The sequence below is a fragment of the Dama dama genome, chromosome 24, assembly GCF_033118175.1.
Source record: "Dama dama isolate Ldn47 chromosome 24, ASM3311817v1, whole genome shotgun sequence".
Classification (NCBI taxonomy): domain Eukaryota; kingdom Metazoa; phylum Chordata; class Mammalia; order Artiodactyla; family Cervidae; genus Dama; species Dama dama.
The window spans coordinates 63,734,088-63,755,031 of record NC_083704.1 but is presented as its reverse complement, the minus strand read 5'-3'; the positions used below and the strand labels follow the sequence as shown (position 1 = coordinate 63,755,031).

The 20,944-nt window shown below is 59.6% G+C and overlaps 1 protein-coding gene across 6 annotated transcripts in view; it reads right to left on the bottom strand.

Annotated features, from left to right (window-relative positions):
* Positions 1-20,944, bottom strand: part of MGLL (monoglyceride lipase) — a 240,957-nt gene that overhangs the window by 40,787 nt on the left and 179,226 nt on the right. The window contains exon 1 of one of the 6 annotated variants that reach the window (XM_061129037.1): positions 18,164-18,392. The exons of the other annotated variants lie outside the window; for them this stretch is intronic. Coding sequence (XP_060985020.1) covers positions 18,164-18,377 — 214 coding nt within the window. The 5' untranslated portion in view covers positions 18,378-18,392. Of the gene's footprint in view, positions 1-18,163; positions 18,393-20,944 lie in introns of those variants that run through there. 6 annotated transcript variants of the gene reach the window in all.

Below are 20,944 nucleotides of genomic sequence, written 5' to 3'. Positions count from 1 at the left end.
GAGTGCACATGAGAAATGGCTCCTCTGCCCTGAACCGGGGCCAGCTCTGCACGCTGAGGCCGAGGCAGGGCCCGGGGGGATGCCCTCCCACATGTGGGTGCTGAACCAACGCTCCTGCGAGTTCAAACTCAGCCACGATGCCGGGAGGGGGCGGGCAGAGGCTGCGATCCAGCCTCGGGGTGCCCCCCACCCGTGTGGCCAGAGCGACGCCCGAGGCGGGGAGGCCTTGGGCAGAAGCCACCTGCCGGAGGCGGGCGTCCAGCTGGCCCTGACCGTGGGCCCGCGTGAAGGGTCAGAGACGGGCCCTCTGGGGGCCGTGCGGCTCGGTTCCCGGCAGAGGACCAAGCTCAGTCCCGGGGGGACCAGGCAGGCGGTGGTGGCGGGAACCCCTGATGCCGCGGGGGGGGGGATGACCATGGAGCGGGTGGCGGCCGCGAGGCGAGGATGTAAACGCACCAAGGTGAAAGTTACGCAGAAACCCGTGCTAGCACGCAAGTCCCAGGAGGCGGTGTTGAAAACAAGTTCTGGGGCGGCGCCGTGTGGAGTGAACAGAACCCCAGGACCCGCTGGCCTGAATTTAGAGTCTGACTTAAACAGCACAGCCCTGCGTCCTTGCTGTGGTGACAGAAGCTGCATGTGGTCACGGCGGGTTACCTGGGAAAAGCCAGGAGGTGTCAGCGGAGGCGGGTGTGGGCCCAGGGACAGCTCGGGATCGGGCGTCCTGGACCGAACCCGGTCCCCACAGGTGAGGCCTCCTGCAGGGTTCCGACCCCCCAGGGCCCCGCAGAGCGGGCGTGCCCTCCTCAGACTGTGGGCAAGATGAACCAAGACCACCCACGTCAAGTGTGCAGGCCTGGGTTGCGCACAAAGTGGACAGCAAACATTAGTTGTGGAGATGACAAAAAAAATGTTTTTTAAAGCAACAGGAACTTCCTTGGTGGCCCAGTGGCTGGGAACCTGTGTTCCTGCCGCAGGCCGCCCGGGGCTCAGTCCCTGGTCGGGGACTCACGAGGTCCCGCATGCTGCAACTAAGGCCTGGCGCAGCCAAACAAATGATTTCTAATTACTTACAACATTTTTTTAAATAAAAAAGCAATAAACCAGCCCTGCCCTCACCAAGCAGAAGTAAACACAGTGCAGGTCTGGCCTCATCTCCGTGATGGCCAAAGGGAACGGTGCCAGCTGCCCTGCGACCCCCTCCAGGACACACGCGTCCTTGGAAGAAAAGAGCTCAGGTTCTGAGGGACGCCTCCACTGTCACCCCTGATGTCCTTGAGGACACACACGACCACGCGTCTCCTCCCGAGCCCCGGGGGCCCCGTCCTGTCTGTGCTGCTATCTCAGCTGGCATGGCCTCCTGGCTCCTCTCGGCCAGCCCGCGTTCTCCCAGACAAGACAAAGCCACCCGCTCAGCAATGACTGTTCTCTGCTGGCGGAGACTGACGCAGGGACCCCCGGGGGCCTCACGGAGGGGCAGAAGGTCCTGAGGGAGGTGGCCACAAGCGTCCCCTGGCCAGGGCAGTTGGGGAGTGTGACCAGGCTCCTTGCTCAGTCAACACCCTCATCCCCCATCCAGGGCGTATGTGTCAGGATGGAGCTGGGGAGAAAGACAGTCTTGCAGCTGACAAGCGTCCTCTCAGAGGCCACTGCATGAAGAGGGCAGAAGCTGACTATTTCAACTGGACAAACACGTCCCAGTTACCTGCTAGGGTCCAGTCTTGGCTATGCTCTGCGGCTTTGGGGGGGAAGTGATTTTTCACTCAACGCCTGGAATACATGAATTAGTTCCCCCACACTGACATGTAATTTGTAACTTACACTGCATGATACACTGTCAGGGGATCGAATCAGAACTCACATTGCTCTCAATGGCAGGGCACTGAGGTCGTCGATAATCTTTGCTATTCTAAATAGTACTGAGATGAACAACTTTTCACAGATGCTTATAGAATTGTTAGGATAAATCTGCCAAATCGGGATTTCTAGATTGAAAGATACGACTATTTTGGGGTGTCCTCATTTATAGACTTGACAATGCTCTCCAACTCGAGAATTTCCGTGGTCCCCAGCCAAGCACGGAAGTGTGGATTTCATCACATCCTTGTCAGCCCAGCGAGTTACAGCTCTGTCTTTATTTCAGGAGGTATCACAAACCCACGCACTTCCCATTTTGGTACTTTGCTTCCAGGTAAAAACCCTACAGAAGGCTACTGTTTGGGGCTGGAGAACGTGCCATCAGATGTTTTTCTCTCCTTTCTCTAGGGCCACTGATTTGTCTGCCTTTGGTAGGGAGACAGCCACAGAACACATGCCTGACCCGATCGACGGTTCCTAAGATAAGCGAGGCTGAGCAAGCTGGGAGTCCTGACTGCTGGGAGGACTTCTGCGAAAGCTCGAAAGGAGACGTGACGGAAAAACTCACATCTCGGGGCCGGCAGGTTTCCCCCAGACCGTTCTGCGCCTCCTGCTTCCCGTCTCCCCCCCTTGCTCTGAGGGAAAGAGGAAGCCAGTTTCTCTATAGATGCTCCCGACTTCAGCCTGCAACGTGACCGCCTGTTCAGAATTCAGCATCACGGTTTCAAAGTCCACTTTCAGGGGATCTTCCCCAGGGATCGAACTTCCCCAGGGAAGAATCCGCCTGCCAACGCAGGAGACCCAGGTTCAATCCCTGGGTGGAAAAGATCCCCTGAAGAAGGAAATGGCCACCCACGCCAGTAGTCTTGCCTGGAGAATCCCATGGACAGAGGAGCCTGGTGGGCTACCGTCTATGGGGGTCACAAAGAGTCGGACACGACTGAGTGACTAACACTTTCTTTCAAGGCCCTTCATTTCGAACGAAGGTCTGGCTTGTTTTCTGCACTCCCGAGACGCCTGACAGCAGAAACCCCACAAGCAGCAGTGTTTCACGCTGAAGGGTAAGGACAGGAGACCAAAGACGATTTAAAAGCAGAAGAATTGCACCATTAAGCTAAGAGGTTCCGTGTTTGGTCGTCACAGCCGACACACCGCACAAATGCTAGAAACGCCCCTCTTAGTTTCAGAGCAGACAGCGTGGGACAGAGGACTGTGAGAGGCCCAGGGCAGAGGGACCGCAGGGCGCAGAGCAGGCCGGACAGAACCGGGTGCTGCCCCGCTGGCGGGCGCCCGTCCCCGGCCGGACAGGGAGTGAGCACCGTGCAATCGGGAGGTTCCGCTCCCGTCTCTCACCCTCTAGAAAGCGTGCAGACGGCAGAGAGGCCGAGACTGCAGCCTGCTGGCCTGGAACACACCTTATTTCCCTCAACAAAAGCCACTTTTTTCCTCTTCCGTTAGCGGACGGTCCAGGCTTCCATCATGGACACTTGGAGCGACGCGCTTTCACCCCCCAGTGCCCGCCGCATGAGCGCCCCTGGACAGCAGGAGAAAGGGGGTTCCCGCAGCATCCACGCGCAGGCTCGAAGGCAGGAGGACGTCGAGACAGAAATTAATTTCTCTCCTAATTGACAACAGCTTGAAAAAAGGTATAAGGATGCCAGGATTCAGCATATGGGCTATGGAAACACATCTCGGCTGGGAATTTTTTTTTTTTTGAGCTGTTACAACAACATGCTTTATAATGTAACCAGTTAAGAGGCGGTTAACGGTGTAGCATTTTAGAAATAATGCATTCTCGGGATTTCATATTTAGAAGGTTTATTTGAAAACATCCTCCTCTCCACTGCATAAATAAGAGGAAACAGCATGACAAAAAGTGTCATAACTATGGTTCTCGGCATCTAGCGAGACGGTCTCCCTTTTGCATCAGCGGTAGGATGGCTGCATGGGGCTGGGTCCTCCTGGGATCAGCCACCCCTCCTTGGGGTCATGTTCCTTTTCCATCTCACAAGCGGGCGGGGCTCTGGGTGATGCCGGTGAGCCAGAGTCACCCAGAAAGGCCAGACCTTTCCCCCAGATCTTGATGGAGGCTGAACACACACACACACAGAGAAAGAGCCTGAGGTTCACGGGCAGCAGCTGCAGGGCGGGAGAGGCGTTGGCACAGAAATTCCAGGATGCGATGAGATCAAGAGATAAACGTTTCTTTCTCGACAAAGAAACAGGATGCCCGGCCGATTCCCAGCAGCGCTGGAGGCAAACTCCACCAGGTCAGCAGTCCCAGGGCATGAAACTTCAGGAAAGGGTTTAATGTCAAAACAACAAGACTTCATAGAAGGTCCAAGGGACGGGCAATAGTTCAGACCAGGCAGGGTCCCGACCTGACCCAGTTTCACAGACACTCCATTTTTAAACACCATCTCCGTGACCTTAGGCTCGTCGTCACTCTTGTTAGACAGTGGATGAGACGGCGATTCTGACACATGTTCTCCTCGGCTCTGTGAACACTCGACCGGCAGAGTTTCTGGAGGAAGGACATGAACATCGGCGCCAGGTCTGGGTTTGAACCCAGCGGCGTCTGGCCGTGAGCTTGGCCGTGGACCCGCCTCACGGCTGTGGTCCTCATTGTCCCCTCGGTGAAAATCGCCCCAGTTCCAGCAGGTGCTGCTGGGCGATTAAACGAGGCGGTGGGTCCAAGAGGCAGTCGCGTTGTCGGCCAGCAAACATTGCTGCTCTTCTTCCGTGCCTCGTGTTTCGACCTCACAGTGGTGATTCCAGGAAAAGCAGAGCCGTCCAGGGATGCGTGGGTCCCAGCAAGGGTCTACCCTCTCCCCCACGGCACCCCTCACCTGTGCAGCTGGTGGGACCACCCGCCTGCCCCTCCCTGCCCGCTCAGCCCTGCGAGGGAGTCGGACCCCAGCCCCGCACTTCTCGCTGAGCAACCCTCAGGCTCCCTGACCGCTCGCACTCGAGCCCCGGGCCTCTTCCAGCCCAGGGGTCTGCACACCAGCCGCCGGGTCTGCACACCACCCGCGGGGTCTGCGCGCCAGCCGCCGGGTCTGCACACCACCCGCGGGGTCTGCGCGCCAGCCGCCGGGTCTGCACGCCGCCCGCTGGGTCTGCGGGCCTCGGGGGGACACGGGCCTGCCCCTGCCCTGCCTCTTCACTTTTCCCGGGAGGGGTCTGCAAACCCGAGGGCACCTGCAAACCTCGCACCCCAGGAGCGAGTGACCTCGGGGTGTGAGCGGGGCCCCAGGGCGCCTCCCTCCGACGGCCCGAGCCCACGGAAGGCCAGCAGGAGGCCGCGCCCCAGGCCCCCCTGCTCCATCCTCCCCCAGCTCCAGGCCCCACACGCGCGCTCTGGGATCTCTCCCCGCCCGGGCGCTCAGCCCTCCGGCATCCTGTGCGCCCCCAGGAGGCCCGCGCTTCTCCCTGTCCCCCCGGGGCCCCGGGACCGGCATCAGCACATGACGATGCTCTGACGGCCTCACCTGCAGGGCCGCGCCCGGAGACAGGCTGGGAGGCCGGAGCCTCGAGTCCCAGCCGCACCTCAGCGAAGCGGGGGCTGCAGGGAGCCAGAGGTTGGGGTCGCTAACGAGGGGCTCCCCCCAGGTCAACCGGCAGGCCCACAGGGACTGAGCGAGGTCTCGAGTCCAGCCCGAGCGAGAGGGGCCCTCAGGGCTTTGCCGGAGAGAAGGCCTCGGAGACAAGGGGGCCAGTACGGTGCGCTGGGCCCGGTCTAGGAATCCAGGCCCCGGCCTGCCCCCGGCCTGCTGGGCGGCCCCGAGCAGGACGCTCGCCCTCTCTGGGCCCGTGGGCGGCCCCTTCCCCAGTGCAGCCCAGGACACGGCCCCCAGTCTTCGCCCGTCAGCTTCCACTGGCCGCACTCACTCTTCACACGTGCAGAAGCAACTCGGGGAAAAGCAGAGAGGAGAGCAAAGGCCAAGGGCAGAGAGCACGCCCCGGGGCGGGGACGGGGGCAGGACCCAGGGACACGTCGGGGACAGCTGTCCACTCTGGGCTCAGTTATCTCCACACACACACACAGAGACACAGTCACATATACACAGAGACACACACGTACACAGACACACAGTCACACAGTCATATATACACAGACACACACACACACAGAATACCACACACATATACACACGAACACACACACAGTCACACAGTCATATATACACAGACACACACACGTACACACACAGTCATATATACACACACACAGAATACCACACACCTGTACACACACACTCATATATACACAGACACACATACAGAATACCACTCACACGTACACACACATACACCATGTCTACATCTAAATACACACACAATCATATATACATACACACACACAGAATACCACTCACATGTACATACAGATACAATCATATATACACACACACGTAATGCTACACACACACGTAATATAACACACACATCACGCACACACCACACACACTCAAATACCATGCATACATGTAATACCACACACATGTATACACATACAATCACACACACACACATAATACCACTCACACATACACACAGATACACACTCATACACACACACAACACACGTACACATACAACATATATGCACACATACACACACAAAACCACACACATGTACACAGAGACGCACAATCATATGCACACAGACATACACACATACCATGACACACGTACATACACATACAATCACATACACATACATTCATATATACACACATACACACGCATACACATAATACCTCATACACATACAATCATATACACACAGACACATGCACGTAATACTACACGCAAACACATGCAATAACACGCACACACCACACACACTCAAATACCACACATACATATAATACCACATACATGCACACACACAATCATATACACATATAATCACACACACATAATCACATATACGCACACAATACCATATACACACATACACATACAATCATGTATATACACAGACACACACAGGTAATACCACACACATGTAATCGCATATATGCACACAATACCATATACACACATACAATACAATCATATATACACACACATGCAATAACACGCACACGCCACACACACTCAAACACCACACACACGCCACGCACACAAGTAATACCACACACACATCCCAGTGCACACACGCACACTACCACACAGATGTAACGCCACACACAGGGACACTCCACACGCAATGCACACGTGCGTGCAGCTGAAAGAACACACCACAGAAAGGGTCTCTCTTGAGGCGATCAGATTAAGGTTAGTTTGGGTTTTTGTCCTTCTGTATGTTTCAAAATGTCTACAGTGAACTGGTATTTTGTCACTGGGGAGGGGAAAGTTGAGGCTGTGTTATCATTTTTTGAAAACTCACACTCGTCCATCAGGACAGACACACAAAGCCTGGAAATAAAGCCGGCAGCTCTGCAATCAGCCCGCAATCCTATCTGCTCCCGAGAAGCGCCTGTAATTGGAGCTGGCGCGTTCGGGCGTGAAAGCGGGGGGCGAGGTGTCGCGGGCTTGGAGACGAGGAGCCGGTGGGGGGTGAGGAGGGGATGACAGCCGGGCTGAAGGGCCCTTAATGGAGCCGCGAGGCGGCCGAGGCCTGCTCAGGGCCATCAACACAATCCCCTGAGCGCCACCGAGACAGAAAAAGCAATTACCAGAAACCGCGCCACGAGGCGCTTTTCATTTCATTCTGCCGTCTTTGCTTCTCGGAAACACACCTGTGGGCTTGCCCTGGTCCCTTCTGGGCCGGCGGGGAAACGGCTGCACCGCCCCCTCCCAGCCCCCAGAAGCAGCCCTCCGCTCCTCCTGGCGGGACCCAACCCTGCTCCGGACTGGATCCCGGCTCACGACTTACTTTGACCAAACGCAGCCCAGGTAACACCTGGCCAGGTCTGCGCCCAGGCTCCAGAGGTCTTGCAGCTTCAGAAACCCTGCTGGCCAGAGAGCAGTGGACGCCTCCCCAGCCTGACGCCTGCTGCCCAGACTCAGGGGTCACCAGCCAGACGAACGGCAGGCATTGAGTCACCATGACAGCTGAGTGGCTGACGCCGCTGTCACGCTGGCCCGGGTGGGGAACCTTGGCTCAGTCTATACCTGCCCTCAGACACGGCGGGGCCCCAGCTGGAGGCTCGTTCTCCTGAGGTGGACGTCTGGGCGTCCCAGCCCACCCCTAGGGCACGCCAGGTCCCACACCATCGCAGGCAAACAGCCCCAGATGGTACCAGGTCAGCAAGCCCTGCACCGACTCACTTCTCAAGTTATTTACTGTAAATCACAAAGCACGTGAGCAACGGTGCCAACTCGCTGGAAAAGCCTCTGATGCTGGAACGACTGAGGGCAGGAGAGAAGGGGAGACAGAGGCTGAGATGGTTGGACGGCATCACCAACTCGATGGACATGAGTCTGAGCAAGCTCCGGGAGACACTGAAGGACAGGGAGGCCTGGCGTGCTGCAGTCCATGGGGGCGCAGAGTCGGACACGACTGAACAACATCAGACAACGTGAGCAAAGCCTCATCCCTGCCATCCTGTCACTGGGGCGGGGGGACTTGCCAGGCCTTTCTCTACCGTCGCACGCAGGTCTCTACCTCCAGATAAGTCTTGTGTTTGGGTCTTTCTTTCCATAAATAGGATTCTAGTTGTTTCCCTTAACAATACGCCCTGGCAGCCTGTCCAAACCTAGAATTACAGGTCTCTCTCCTTCCTTTCAGGGGGTCTGCGTGTGCCCAGGTCTGGACCAGCCACCCCTCCAGGAGGGCGCCAAAGCTGTTCTTGCCTCTTCACTAGAGCAGGTTTGCACACCCGTCTCGGGCTCCCTCTTCCCTCCCCCCACAGCCAGAAGCCTGCAGAACACGGGACTGTCAAACAGTTTTACCTTTCTCGTCTTAATCTAAAAAGCATGCATGCTGAAGCTGCTATTTTTATCCAAGAACAAAAAAATCTCCTTCCATTTACTTGCTCTTGCACCCCTGATTGATTTTTCTGAGTCAAAGGCCTTGTATTTAAAAAAAAAAAAAGAGGTTCCCTACTCTTGCATAATAAAATAAACATCAGATTCTCACGAGCAGGAAAAGAATCAGTACAAAAATGGAAGACATGCTATTCACAGAAGTAAGTGCAAAAGGAACCCAGAGAGATCAGAAAAGACAAAAAGACACGCAAAACAGAAGCAGGAGTGTGAAGTGGCAGGGAGCCCCTCCTGAGTGGCAAGCCCAGCCCGGGGAAGGTGGACTCGCTTCCACACCCTCTTCCTGCCCCGGGGGGGGCCGGGGATCCTGGGAGTCAAGCCTGAGTCCACACGAAGGCCCGGGGCTCAAGGCTTTCCCGGCTGGAATGGATCCCTGTTTCCAGCCACATTCCCTGGACTCTCGGGCTGTGTGACCCAAGTGTGTCAGCGGCCGGGCTCAGCGCCTGCGGCTCCGTGAACGGACGTCAGACGCCGCTGGATCTGGGATCTCGCCTCGCCACTCACTCGGGAGCCTGGGCAAACACCGTCAGCTCTCCGACCACCGCCCTCCTTGCTGGAGGTGCCAACAGCAAGAAGGGCCGCGTGTGGTCCGGGGCAGGAACGTTCCTTCTGCAACAAGAGGTGGCTCTGGAGCCTCTGACAACACAGGGCGGTGAGGGGCCCGTCCCCCAGGCGTGCAGGGCTTGCCACCCCCAGCAGGGCCCCAGCACCCTGTCCTCGAGGATGGGGCAGCCTCTGGGGGCGCCCAGGGGCTGGGGTGCCGGCCCGGACCAGTCTGGACCGGCCAGCACCCGCCAGGCCCTGTCCTCCCAGGGATGGCATTCCCATCACAACCGCCTCGCAGCCTCTGGGGCTCTGCCCAGTTACGCACTTGGCACCGGCCTCCTGGGTCCGCAGGCCCCGTGCCCCACAGGCTAGAGCTCTGCTTGTGGCCATTTTGGCCGCTGGGGTAGAAGGGGGGGCATACTTGCCCCTCCCCCGCACCGCGGCTTCACCCCACTTCTCTGCGCTTCCTGGTCCTGCACTTCCCCCCGAAACTCGGCCCGGCAGTGACCTCCGACCCCGGGACCGCACACAGCCCCGCCCGGTTCCCACTGAGCTCCTGGGATCCCCTAGAAGGAGAGGCGCCCAGACTGAGGGAGACAGGCTGTGCGGTTTAGGGACAGTCCTGCTGGCACCCTCACAGCCATAAAAGGCAAGATAAGGAAGAATCAAAAAAAAAAAAGCATAAAAAAGCTCCAAACAGACACGTACCAAGATCACAAGAAACAATTCACTCCTGCCCCAGCGCCCTCAGCCATTAGGCAAGCATTCTCAAATCTCGTGCTGGGGGGAGGGAAGGCTACCCAGAAACACGGCGCACCCACCCTGGGGTCTCCGCTCTGCACGCACGTCACCCGGGCTTCCCCCGTCACCCCCAAACCCCGGCCACCCCCCAGCGACCTGGCCCGGGAGAGGAGACCGCAGCGCCCGGTCACAGCTGGCTGGCTGCACTCCCACCTTAGGGGGTCCGCCCCAGTGGGTTCACCCTGCGGCCTGGGGAGGGGCTTCCTGAGTGGTGCCTGGGAGGGGAGGGGTCCTGGGAGGGGGGTGTTGCCCTCATTCCCCAAGTCCTCCTCTGCCTTGGGGGAGACCAAAGGGAGGGACTGTGGAAAAGGAAGGGGTTTCTGGGCAGGCTTGTCTGGAGACTTTCACGCGTGAGATCTGCACTCGTGTTCACACGTCACGAGCCCTTTAAACCAGAACACCCCCGACGCCTCTCGCTTTCTGTCCCAAAGTCCACCGGAGCCGTGGGAGCGCCTGTGCAGGAGGAACGTGATGTCTGACAGGGTGCTGGGTGTTCGCGAGCATCCTCTAGCACCCCCAGCCTCTGGGGGGGGGGGGGTTGCACCACACGAGGGCCGTCAGACCCTGGTCAGACCCCAGCCATGCCCGGGGGGCTGCCCCCACATTGCTCAACCTCAGCGAGAAAAGCAGAAGGTAAAACCTGAATTCAGACAATTTCACTTCCCACAAGCCACCGTGACCCGGGCGCGGGGAAAGCCCAGAGTCAGCGGCGGGCTCATGTGAGCCGTGCTCTGCCCTCTGCGACAGGGGGATGGCCGCTGAGCAAAGCTGGGGCTGGGCGTGTGTGCAGCCCCACGCAGCGCAGGGCGCTGTCCTGGCCCCCCGCCCCGCATCTCAGCCCCCCGCCCACCCCCTTCCCCGCATCTCAGCCCCCCGACCACAGACCCCTGCCCGCCCCGCATCTCAGCCCCCCACCCACCCCCCGCCCCGCGTCTCACCACCCCCCACCCCCATCTCAGCCCCCCGCCCACCCCCTTCCCTGGATCTCAGCCCCCCGCCCACAGACCCCTTCCCGCCCCGCATCTCAGCCCCCTGCCCACCCCCTTCCCGCCCCGCATCTCAGCCCCCTGCCCACAGACCCCTTCCCGCCCTGCATCTCAGCCCCCTGCCCACAGACCCCTGCCCGCCCCGCATCTCAGCCCCCCACCCACCCCCCGCCCCGCGTCTCACCACCCCCCACCCCCATCTCAGCCCCCCGCCCACCCCCTTCCCTGGATCTCAGCCCCCCGCCCACAGACCCCTTCCCGCCCCGCATCTCAGCCCCCTGCCCACCCCCTTCCCGCCCCGCATCTCAGCCCCCTGCCCACAGACCCCTGCCCGCCCCGCATCTCAGCCCCCCGCCCACCCCCTTCCCTGGATCTCAGCCCCCCTGCCCACAGACCCCTTCCCGCCCCGCATCTCAGCCCCCTGCCCACAGACCCCTGCCCGCCCCGCATCTCAGCCCCCCGCCCACCCCCTTCCCTGGATCTCAGCCCCCCTGCCCACAGACCCCTGCCCGCCCCGCATCTCAGCCCCCTGCCCACAGACCCCTGCCCGCCCCGCATCTCAGCCCCCCGCCCACCCCCCGCCCCGCGTCTCACCACCCCCCACCCCCATCTCAGCCCCCCGGCCCACAGACCCCTGCCCACCCCTCCTCTCAGCCCCCACCCCGCATCTCAGCCCCCTGCCTACACGCAGCACACGGCGGCCAGGCGTGGGTCAGAGGACCCGTGAAGGGCAGGTGCCAACGCGAGAAGGCGGCACGGGGCGCACGTGGGTGGGAACACGGGACACGGGCTTGGTCAGGACGGCGGCCGCCAGCCGGCGCTGACTCTGTGCAGCTGGGTGCTGGCAGACTCGTGGGGCAAGTGTCACTATTTCCAGAGCAAGGCCTCCCCCGCAAGCCTCCTGTGACCCCAGACCTCCCCACGGACGCAGGGCCACCCAGCTGCATCGCTGGTACTGCCCCACTGATACAGATCGTACCCTGCCCATGAACCGACTGAGTTAATATTTACCTGATTACTTCTTTACACAGGGACTCACACCTTATATCAACGTCTCTATCAGACATTTACTTTCACTGCTGTTAATGGAAAACCGGTCCCTTCCCGGAAACAGAGAGGGGCTGGCACAGACTGCCATTCGCCTGCCCAGTATCCACTCTCTCCTTTCTGGGTAGTGACCTAATTCCTGGAGAAGGGAAAGGCCGCCCACTGCAGTACTCTGGCCTGGAGAATCTCCATGGACAGGAGAGCCTGGTGGGCCACAGTCCACGGGGTCACAAAGAGTTGGACACGACTAGTGACTAGCACTTTCACTTTTTTCCAACCCCAATTTTATTCAGGTCAGCTGTGAAACCAGCTAAAGCACTCTTATCCACAGCCTCTCTAGCAGCTTAGCAATGGGTGTGGCAACATGACTAAGTTCTGTGATGTGAAAGTCGCTCAGTCGTGTCCGACTCTTTGTGACCCCATGGACTATACAGTCCATGCAATTCTCCAGGCCAGAATGGTGCAGTGGGTAGCCTTTCCCTTCTCCGGGGGATCTTCCCAACCCAGGAATCAAACTCAGGTCTCCCGCATTGCAGGCAGATTCTTTACCAGCTGAGCCACCACGGAAGCCCCTGGCAAAGTTCTAGGCATTAAGATGTAAGAGGAAATCGATAGGTGAAATTAGAGAGAGGGAAGGCAGGCAGCAATTCCAAAATCTGAGACATAAATGTGATGTGATGGCTGGAGCTCTAGCTGCCATCATGGACCACGAGGGACACTTAAGGCTGGACGCTCGCCTCTCTGGCAGAACAGAAGCAAGCTGGTTTCCTGATGATCCAGTAGAGCCACCATCCCTGGGTGGACTGTCACGCTTGCCGAGTCGTGTCCAACTCTCTGCCACCCCGTGGACTGCAGCACACCAGGCTTCCTCGTCCTTCACTGTCTCCCAGAGTTTGCTTAGATTCATGTTCCTTGAGTCAGTGATGCCGTCCAACCATCTCATCCTCTGTTGCCAGTGATCTAGCAATGTCCCACTCCTTCAGTACTGATGCTGAAGCTCCAATACTTTGGCCAGTTGATGTGAAGAGCTGACTCCTTGGAAAAGACCCTGATGCTGAGAAAGACTGAAGGCGGGAGGAGAAGGGGGCGACAAGAGACGGTTGGATGGCATCACCGACTCGATGGACATGAGTTTGAGCAAGCTCCGGGAGATAGCGGAGGACAGGGGAGCCTGGCGCGCCGCAGTCCGTGGGGTTGTAGAGTTGGACACGACTTAGCGACAACACCAGACAAGAGGAGGAGGCCCTTCTTAGCTGTGTCACCTCCCTCACCGCTCTGTCGTGTCCCCCCGCCCTGGTGGCCGCACCGTCCCCTCCTGGCCTCTGCTCAGCTGTCACCACCTGGGTGAGGCCAGCCTCCCCAGCCCCACCGCCCACCCCAGCCAATTTCTCTCCCTCCCCGTTACACGCTCTGAAGTCACTCGTTCCCACGTGGGGTCTGACAGGGCGGAGCCAGTGTGAACCCCGAGTGGCAGTGCTGGGATGAACCAGCGAACGAATCGATGAAGCGAAGAGGGAGGGAGGCCCAGGCGTGAGGAGGCAATGGCCGAGGTCCTCTGCACACACTGACCCCCAGTCCCAGCCCCTGCCCGAGCCCCAGCCCCGAGCTGGACACAGAGCCCCGCCGCCTGTCTCAGCAGTTCTGTCGCTGGCGCAAGGAGAGCGGAGACAGCACTGACGAGTTTCTCTTCTCGCTCGCTCTTTAAAGGGGGCCTTAAAGTCGGACGCATTTTATGGGGAAGCCAGCGGTTTTACCATGACAGTAACAAGCCACCGCTAAAAGGGAAATGTGACTCTTGGAAGCGGGGCAGACGCACCAGCTGCAGGGGAAGCACCTGGGTCAGGGGTCCCGACGCTGCCATCCTGGCCCTGAGACCAGCCCACGTCTGGACCGCGTCCAAACCTGTGCCCACACGGACGTGAGACAGAGCTTCAGCGTTGTGCCCCGCACACCACGTGTCCAGTGAAGGCCAGCTGACCCCCTTTAGGTCTGGAGCTCAAGAGGGATGTCTGTGTCCACCTGGGTCACTTAAAAGTCTCAGCACAGGCCTGTCCACACGTCTCAGGGTGCCTGCTCCTGCCTGCAGACTTCAGTTCACAGGGCGCCAAACGCTTTACCAAACGCTTCTAGCTCGGGCACGAGGAGGGGGCCTGACTGGCCCCTGAGCAGCCTGGCCCTCAGCCCCTCTCAGGGACCCTGGACTGTCCCTTGACCTTGAGATGAAGCAGCGCACATGATTCCTCTCCTTTTATTTTTTTTTGGTAAAAGAGTTTTCACCGAATAAACCCTCTAAGCGATTTTTCCGATCTGGTGACATCTGCACAATAGCCAGGAAAAGAAATAATTACTATTATGGTGGCAGAATGATCCGGCCCCTCTCCAGGACTCCGGGAACTCAGGGAGGGAGGCAGAGCCGGCCCCCTCACCCCCACACTGACGGCCCCTGCACCGGCCCTGCCCAGCTGGCTTTCTGGGCTGAAGGAGGGGAGCACGGTGGAGAGGGCCGTCACGGCCTCCACGCAGAGCGGAGCGGAGGGGAGGGGAGGAGCCACCCGCTTACTGCACAGAGTCTGCGCTGGCGCGAGGATGGACGGCTTCTAGGGGACCTCTCAGGCCATCGCTCAGACGGGCCCATTGCTCAGATGGGAAGACTGAGGTTCCGGCAGGTAAACTGACTCATCACAGCCACACTGCCAGAAACACAGGCCAGGCCCTGAGACGGGCCCCTCTGCCTCCGTCCACGGGCGTCGCACAGAGCCTGGCTGGGCTCACGCCGCCACTGACAACCCCCCCGGCCCCCCGCCCCGTGGCGCTCAGGGGATGGAGATGCAGCAACGCTGTCTGAGGACTCGGGGGTGGGAGGACCGTGTTTCTGCTCCCAGGACTGACTCCGACACTGCTGGTCCTCAGGCGGAGCCTGGTGCCACTGCTGGAGGCAAGCCTCTCCCAGCAGACCCCTGGGAGGGGCGGTGGGGGGCGGACTCCCCTCGGGCGCTTCTGCCGGGCGGTGCGGAAACCCCAGGGCCCCCCGGCGTGGGGGCCGTGCTCCAAGCCGGGGTGCTCGCAAGCACGGCCGGTTGGACAAAGCCCGCTCCCCCACCCCAAAGCAGTTCTCCGGAAGTCAAGACCTTGGCAAGGGCAAGAACACGGGGGCCTGACCCAGCCCTGTCCGTCCCAGGAGGCTGTGCAGGCTTGGGCAGCCAGCGTGCAGGCACGCTGAATGTTGTCACTACCCTGCTGCAAGCAGTCAACGAGGAGTGGTCCGTGGAAAACATTACTAGCGTGGAGATGACGGATTCTCCCCCGGCAGGAAAGCCTGAGTCGACTTTCCAGTCCAAATTTGTACACATGTACATGATTCACCAGTCCGAACTTGGGCAAACCCACAGAAACCGTGGTTTTTCATCAGATGCCTCGGAATTCAGCAAACATTCGGAGACCCTGCTAGGTGCAACATTCTGGGCAGGGGTCAGGAAGCCTGGGTCGTCGGCCACTGCTGGCCTGAGTGCTTAGAGCTGGGGGGCACGTCTGAGGCTGACCACACTGAGAGAGCGGCCTGCAGTGCGGGGGCGGGGGGGGGTGGCGTCCCGAGTCAGGCGATGACCAGCCTGCCTGCTTCCTGGGACTCCCCAGGCAACGCCCTTCCTCCCCGACGCTGTGTCTCGTTTGGGGCGCTGGGTCAGTTGGCTGGCTTGGATAGGGGAGGGGCGAGAGGATGGGGGCGTCCGTCTCCAGCGGGTGGGGCCCCTGCTGCCCACCCCGTGCTTCCAGAACCGGGGCAGGAGTCCATGCAGGTCCCAGGGAAGCCGCTCCCTGGTGTGGCCGGGGCACAGACTGCACCCTGACCTTCACGCCCGGTGGCACCTTGGTCTGCGTGGGTCCGGCCCGCACTGCAGGCCTTGCTGGGCTCACTTTTTGCAGATGAGGACACAGAGGCCCCGAGAGGCGCACACAGCCCGTCCAGGGCCAAGCTCGGGCGCGGCCCCCCAGGCACCTTCGCCCCCCCAACCCCGTGCGTCCTGCAGACTCACTTCTCTGGCGCAGCCTCTGGGAGCCCAGCTCTCCGGCGTGGACTCGCCTGCCCTCCTAGACCGGGCCTCTTCCCTGAATGTCCAGGCAGGCCCTGACCACACGAGGCCCCTGGGGCTTGATCACAAGATGCTCCTGACCTGAGTCTCCCCCGAGGTCCCCAGCAGCCTCTGATTGCTCCCTCTCGCCACCCACGGGACGGCACTCAAGGGAGGCCCTGCCCGTCTGGCTGTGGGATGAAGCAAGGACCCTTCTTCCAACCGTGGAAGCAACGTGCGGAGTGAAACCAAGCGAAGGCCACAGAGCCCCCGGGCAGGGGCAGGCGCGTGCAGCTGAGCGTTTATCATTGCAGGCTGGTGACACGCACACTTGAGAATCGCCCCAGAGGCCCGCGAGGCCTCCTGGATGCCGCACGGGGGTCCTTTCCCGGGGTGCAGGGGGGTGCCAGCTGCCCCCCTCTCCTCCTCCCGCCCCAGCCCTGGAAGCATCACAGCCAGTTATTTTTAGCTCCTGGCGGCAGGCGGCCGGTCACATGCCGCTTGAGCTTGCACTTCAGAAAGGCTGCATCTCGGGGGCGGAGGCGATGCCCCTCCCCTGGGCTCCCTCCCCACCCCACCCCCCACTGCAGGACATGTGGTGCGGACCCCCCCTCGCCCACGTCCCGGGAGACGAGCTGCAATGCCGCCAACCTGGCCCCCTGAGCTTGCAAATTTCTTTCAGCAGCTCCTTTCCCGGGCCGTCTGCAGCCAGAACTATCTCTACTGTTAATTTACTAAAAGGTCAGCGGGTGGGGACGTGTGGGGGACCCAGTCCTGGGAACCTGGGGTCTTGGGGCCAACCTGCGGATCAGGATGAGACCCTGAACCCGGAAAGGGGGAGACGGATCCACTGCGGCTGCAGCTTTGTTGGGGACCCAAAGCCCAGTGGCTGCGACCCCACCTTCAGCTTCAGCTGTGAGCCTGCGGGGAGGAACTCCTGCCCGGCGGCCCTGAGCCCCACGGGCCCTCAGTGCCCTGCGGTGGCAATCACGGGCACCCTCTGCAGCCCCAGCTCACGAGGAAGGCGGCACCGTCTGCTGCTGAGACGAGGGGCTGGGGCCTGGGCCCGGGCGCTCCCTCCAGGCCCCATCTCTCGCCCCAGCCGCTCCAGGGCCCTGGTCTCACGTGCGCAGGAGGAGTCTGCCGGGTCACAAACACTGACTGGGCCGATCCACCCGGCTCGAACGTCTTCAGGAAAAGACTCAGTATTTGCAGATGGGAAAAAATAACCCACAGTAAACGTGACCAAAACCAGGTGCATGGGGCACACGACTGGGCGGCTGAAGAACAAGCCGGCTGCAGCCCGCTCCAAGGCAGACGGCGTCTGGGGGCCTCCCTGGTGGTCCAGGGGTTAAGAACCCACCTGCCAAGGCAGAGGACACGGGTTCGATCCCTGGTCCGGGAAGATCGCACGTGCCACGGGGCAACCAAGGCTGTGAACCACAGCTACTAAGGCCAGGAGCAAGAGTCTGCGCGCCACAACCGCTGAGGCCCGTGTTCCGCACCAGAGAAGCCCCCAGATGAGGAGCTGGCGGACCACGGCGAGAGAGCAGCCCCCACTCAACTACAGAAAACCCACACGCGCCACAGCAAAGAGCCCAGCCCAGCCCTTAAAAAATCAAACTGCTCAGAGGGGGACCAAGGTGTTGTAACATGAACTGCCTTGAAGGCCGGTCTTCCAGACGCCAGGTCAAATGTGACTTCCGTTATGTACACGTTATAATCAGGTCCCTGTTTTCCCAGTTCCTGGACTGTGCAGAGAGCATCCAGGGGGCTGAGAACCTCCCTCCCTGGATTACCCACTCTTCCTAACACAGCATCACCTGCAGGCAACCCAACTTTTTCCTCTTCCAAGTGACTCACCTGAACACCCCGGAGACTGCTTCTTCCAGAGACAGGCAGTGAGGTCTGTTTCCTCCTTATCAGAAAGTCTCTGGTATTTCCATCTCAGGTCATGTGAGTGGTTTTCAGTGAACACACAGTCCCTCAGGGGAAACTCCTTTTGAAAGGTAACTGGGTGGCAGGTTATCAGGCGGCTCCCGCCCTGAGACGAGGAAAGACTGGGCTTCCAGAGCATTCCGTGCGGTTGTCACAGCCCCTCCCACGGAGTCCTACTCAGGACTCAGACCGGAACATGCTTCTAACCCTCAAAAAGGCTGCCAGCTTGCGTCTCCACCTGCGTTCGTCTCCTGCTTCTATACATGAGTAGATGAGGCCACATTCCCCAGTGATCACTGTCTAAACATCTGCAGAGATGGAACCAGCAGTGGGTTAAGACAGGATTGATGCTTTCAAACTGTGGTGCTGGACGAAGACTCTTGAGAGTCCCTTGGACTGCAAGGAGATCCAACCAGTCCATCCTAAAGGAGATCAGTCCTGGGTGTTCATTGGAAGGACTGATGCTGAGGCTGAAACTCCAATACTTTGGCCACCTGATGTGAAGAACAGACTCATTGGCAAAGACCCTGAGGCTGGGAAAGATTGAAGGCGGGAGGAGAAGGGGGTGACAGAGGATGAGATGGTTGGATGGCATCACCGACTCAATGGACATGGGTTTGGGTGGACTCCGGGAGTTGGTGATGGACAGGGAGGCCTGGCGTGCTGTGGTCCATGTGGTCACAAAGAGTCAGACACGACTGAGCGGCTGAAAAGCAGCAACAAAAGGAAGCCTCCAGATCCGGATGAAGAGGCTGCTTGGTGACAGGGATACCCCGTCGAGAGTGACTCGGAGTTTGGATGAAATAAAGCGGGGAGGGTGAGCTGCCTGCGGCAGAGAAGATGCAAACTGGCCACCTGGTCTGGGAAGCTGGACCAGGAGGCTCTGTTCCTGAAGGTCACGTATGGGGTGAGGAGGGCTGGGGTCTCCGGGGCGGGGGGCAGTGTGGATGTTTACTGAGCATCCATCACGTGACCGCCAGTTACCGCCCCGAGTTCCCTCACCAGGTAGAGGCTGTGAGTCACAGGAGGCTTGCGGAGGGTTCACGCCCCGTCCCAGGTTTCCAGTCGTGTCTGTCTCCCCACGATGAACCCCCAGGGTGAGGACCGCCCCCTTTACCCCAGGGACACTTGCACCAGACCCCAGGGGACCCCGGAGGCTCCGTGGAAGGTTCCTGCCCTTTCCACAGCCCACGGCCCAGCACAGACCTCAGCGGGAGGCTTCCAGACCGCATCTGCTGCAGGAGATGCCCAGTCTGCCTCCTGCAGATATTACACATCCAGTGCCAACAATGTCGACGCTATGCCTTATTTAAAGTAAATCCTAGGAACTTCCCTGGGGATCCAGTGGCTAAGACCCCACACTCCCAATGCAGGGTTGATCCCTGCTCCGGGAATCAGATTCCACATGCCACAACTAAGAGTTCACGCGTCACAACTAAAGATCTCACACGCTGCAGACCTGGTGCGACAAAATAAATACTTCAATCAAAGTAAATAAACATTAAAATAATTAAACTCTAGAGAAGAAACACCAGCAGCGACCTGGGTGCTTCTTGGAACCTGCCCAATTGAATCTGAAAATCTGGGGGCTGGCCAGCGTCTGCGTTTCCACCGGCCTCCCAGGAGCGTCTGCCAGCGACATGAACCTCCCTTCTGTCCATCCGTCCCAAGGCCACTGGCGGCCTCCCTGCGGTTATTACCACCATCAGCTCCACTTCGCTGAGGAGCACAGAGGTTCCCTTGGGGCTCAGCAGGTAGAGAGTCTGCCTGCAATGTGGGAGACCTGGGTTTGATCCCTGGGTCGGGAAGATCCCCTGGAGAAGGGAAAGGCTACCCACTCCAGTATTCTGGCCTGGAGAATTCCATGGACTGTATAGTCCTTGGGGTCGCAAAGAGTCGGACACGACCGAGCGACTTTCACCTCAAAGAGAGGCTCACAGAGGTTTGGTTTTATGCAAGAAAGAGGCAAGTGACCAAAGAGACTCAGGGCAGAGACTTTGCATCCGAGCTGGCAGGGCAGGGACGTGGGCCGTGACTGTGGACGGAGCAGGAGGGGCCGCGAGACCCGGACGCCTCATGGAGGCGGCTGGGCCCCTCCCCCGAGAGGCCGGCAGCGGGTTCACCCCTCCGCCGGGGCTGGGCCCCGCAACTGTTTAGGCATCAATCTCACTTTCACATTTACTAAGTAAGGCAAGAAAAATGAACACATGAGTCAAACGCTGCAAACAAAACGCATGACCTTAGCTGACAGAAGCACAGAACTGATGCATCGAGGGACCATGACTCAGAACTCTCCCCGCGCGGGGGCCACACCCGCACTGCTTTCCCCTCTGAATTTCCCCAAAGCTGGGCTTCTGCTTGGGCAGGGCCCTCACTCAGGGGGCCAGGCAGAACCTCCCCCAGGACTTCCTCTTCTGAGACGCCCCCGCCCCGGTTGAGTTCTTTAAAAAGAAACGCAGACCAACTGCCTTCAACACTTTCCCTAAATATCTGCAGATAATGAATTCACTGCTGATTAGTGAGAAACGGTTCTTTTCTCCTTTGTCACTAAAGACGGGGCAGCCCGGGTCCCGCCCCCGGTGGAATCCGGGACGCACGGGGTGCAGAGTCAGGGTGCTGCCCACGGGAAAGGCCCAGAGCCTCGGGGTCCTGGAGACGGATGGGCATCCCGCCTGCAGCAGGAGGATCGGGGGCCGCCCGCCCCCG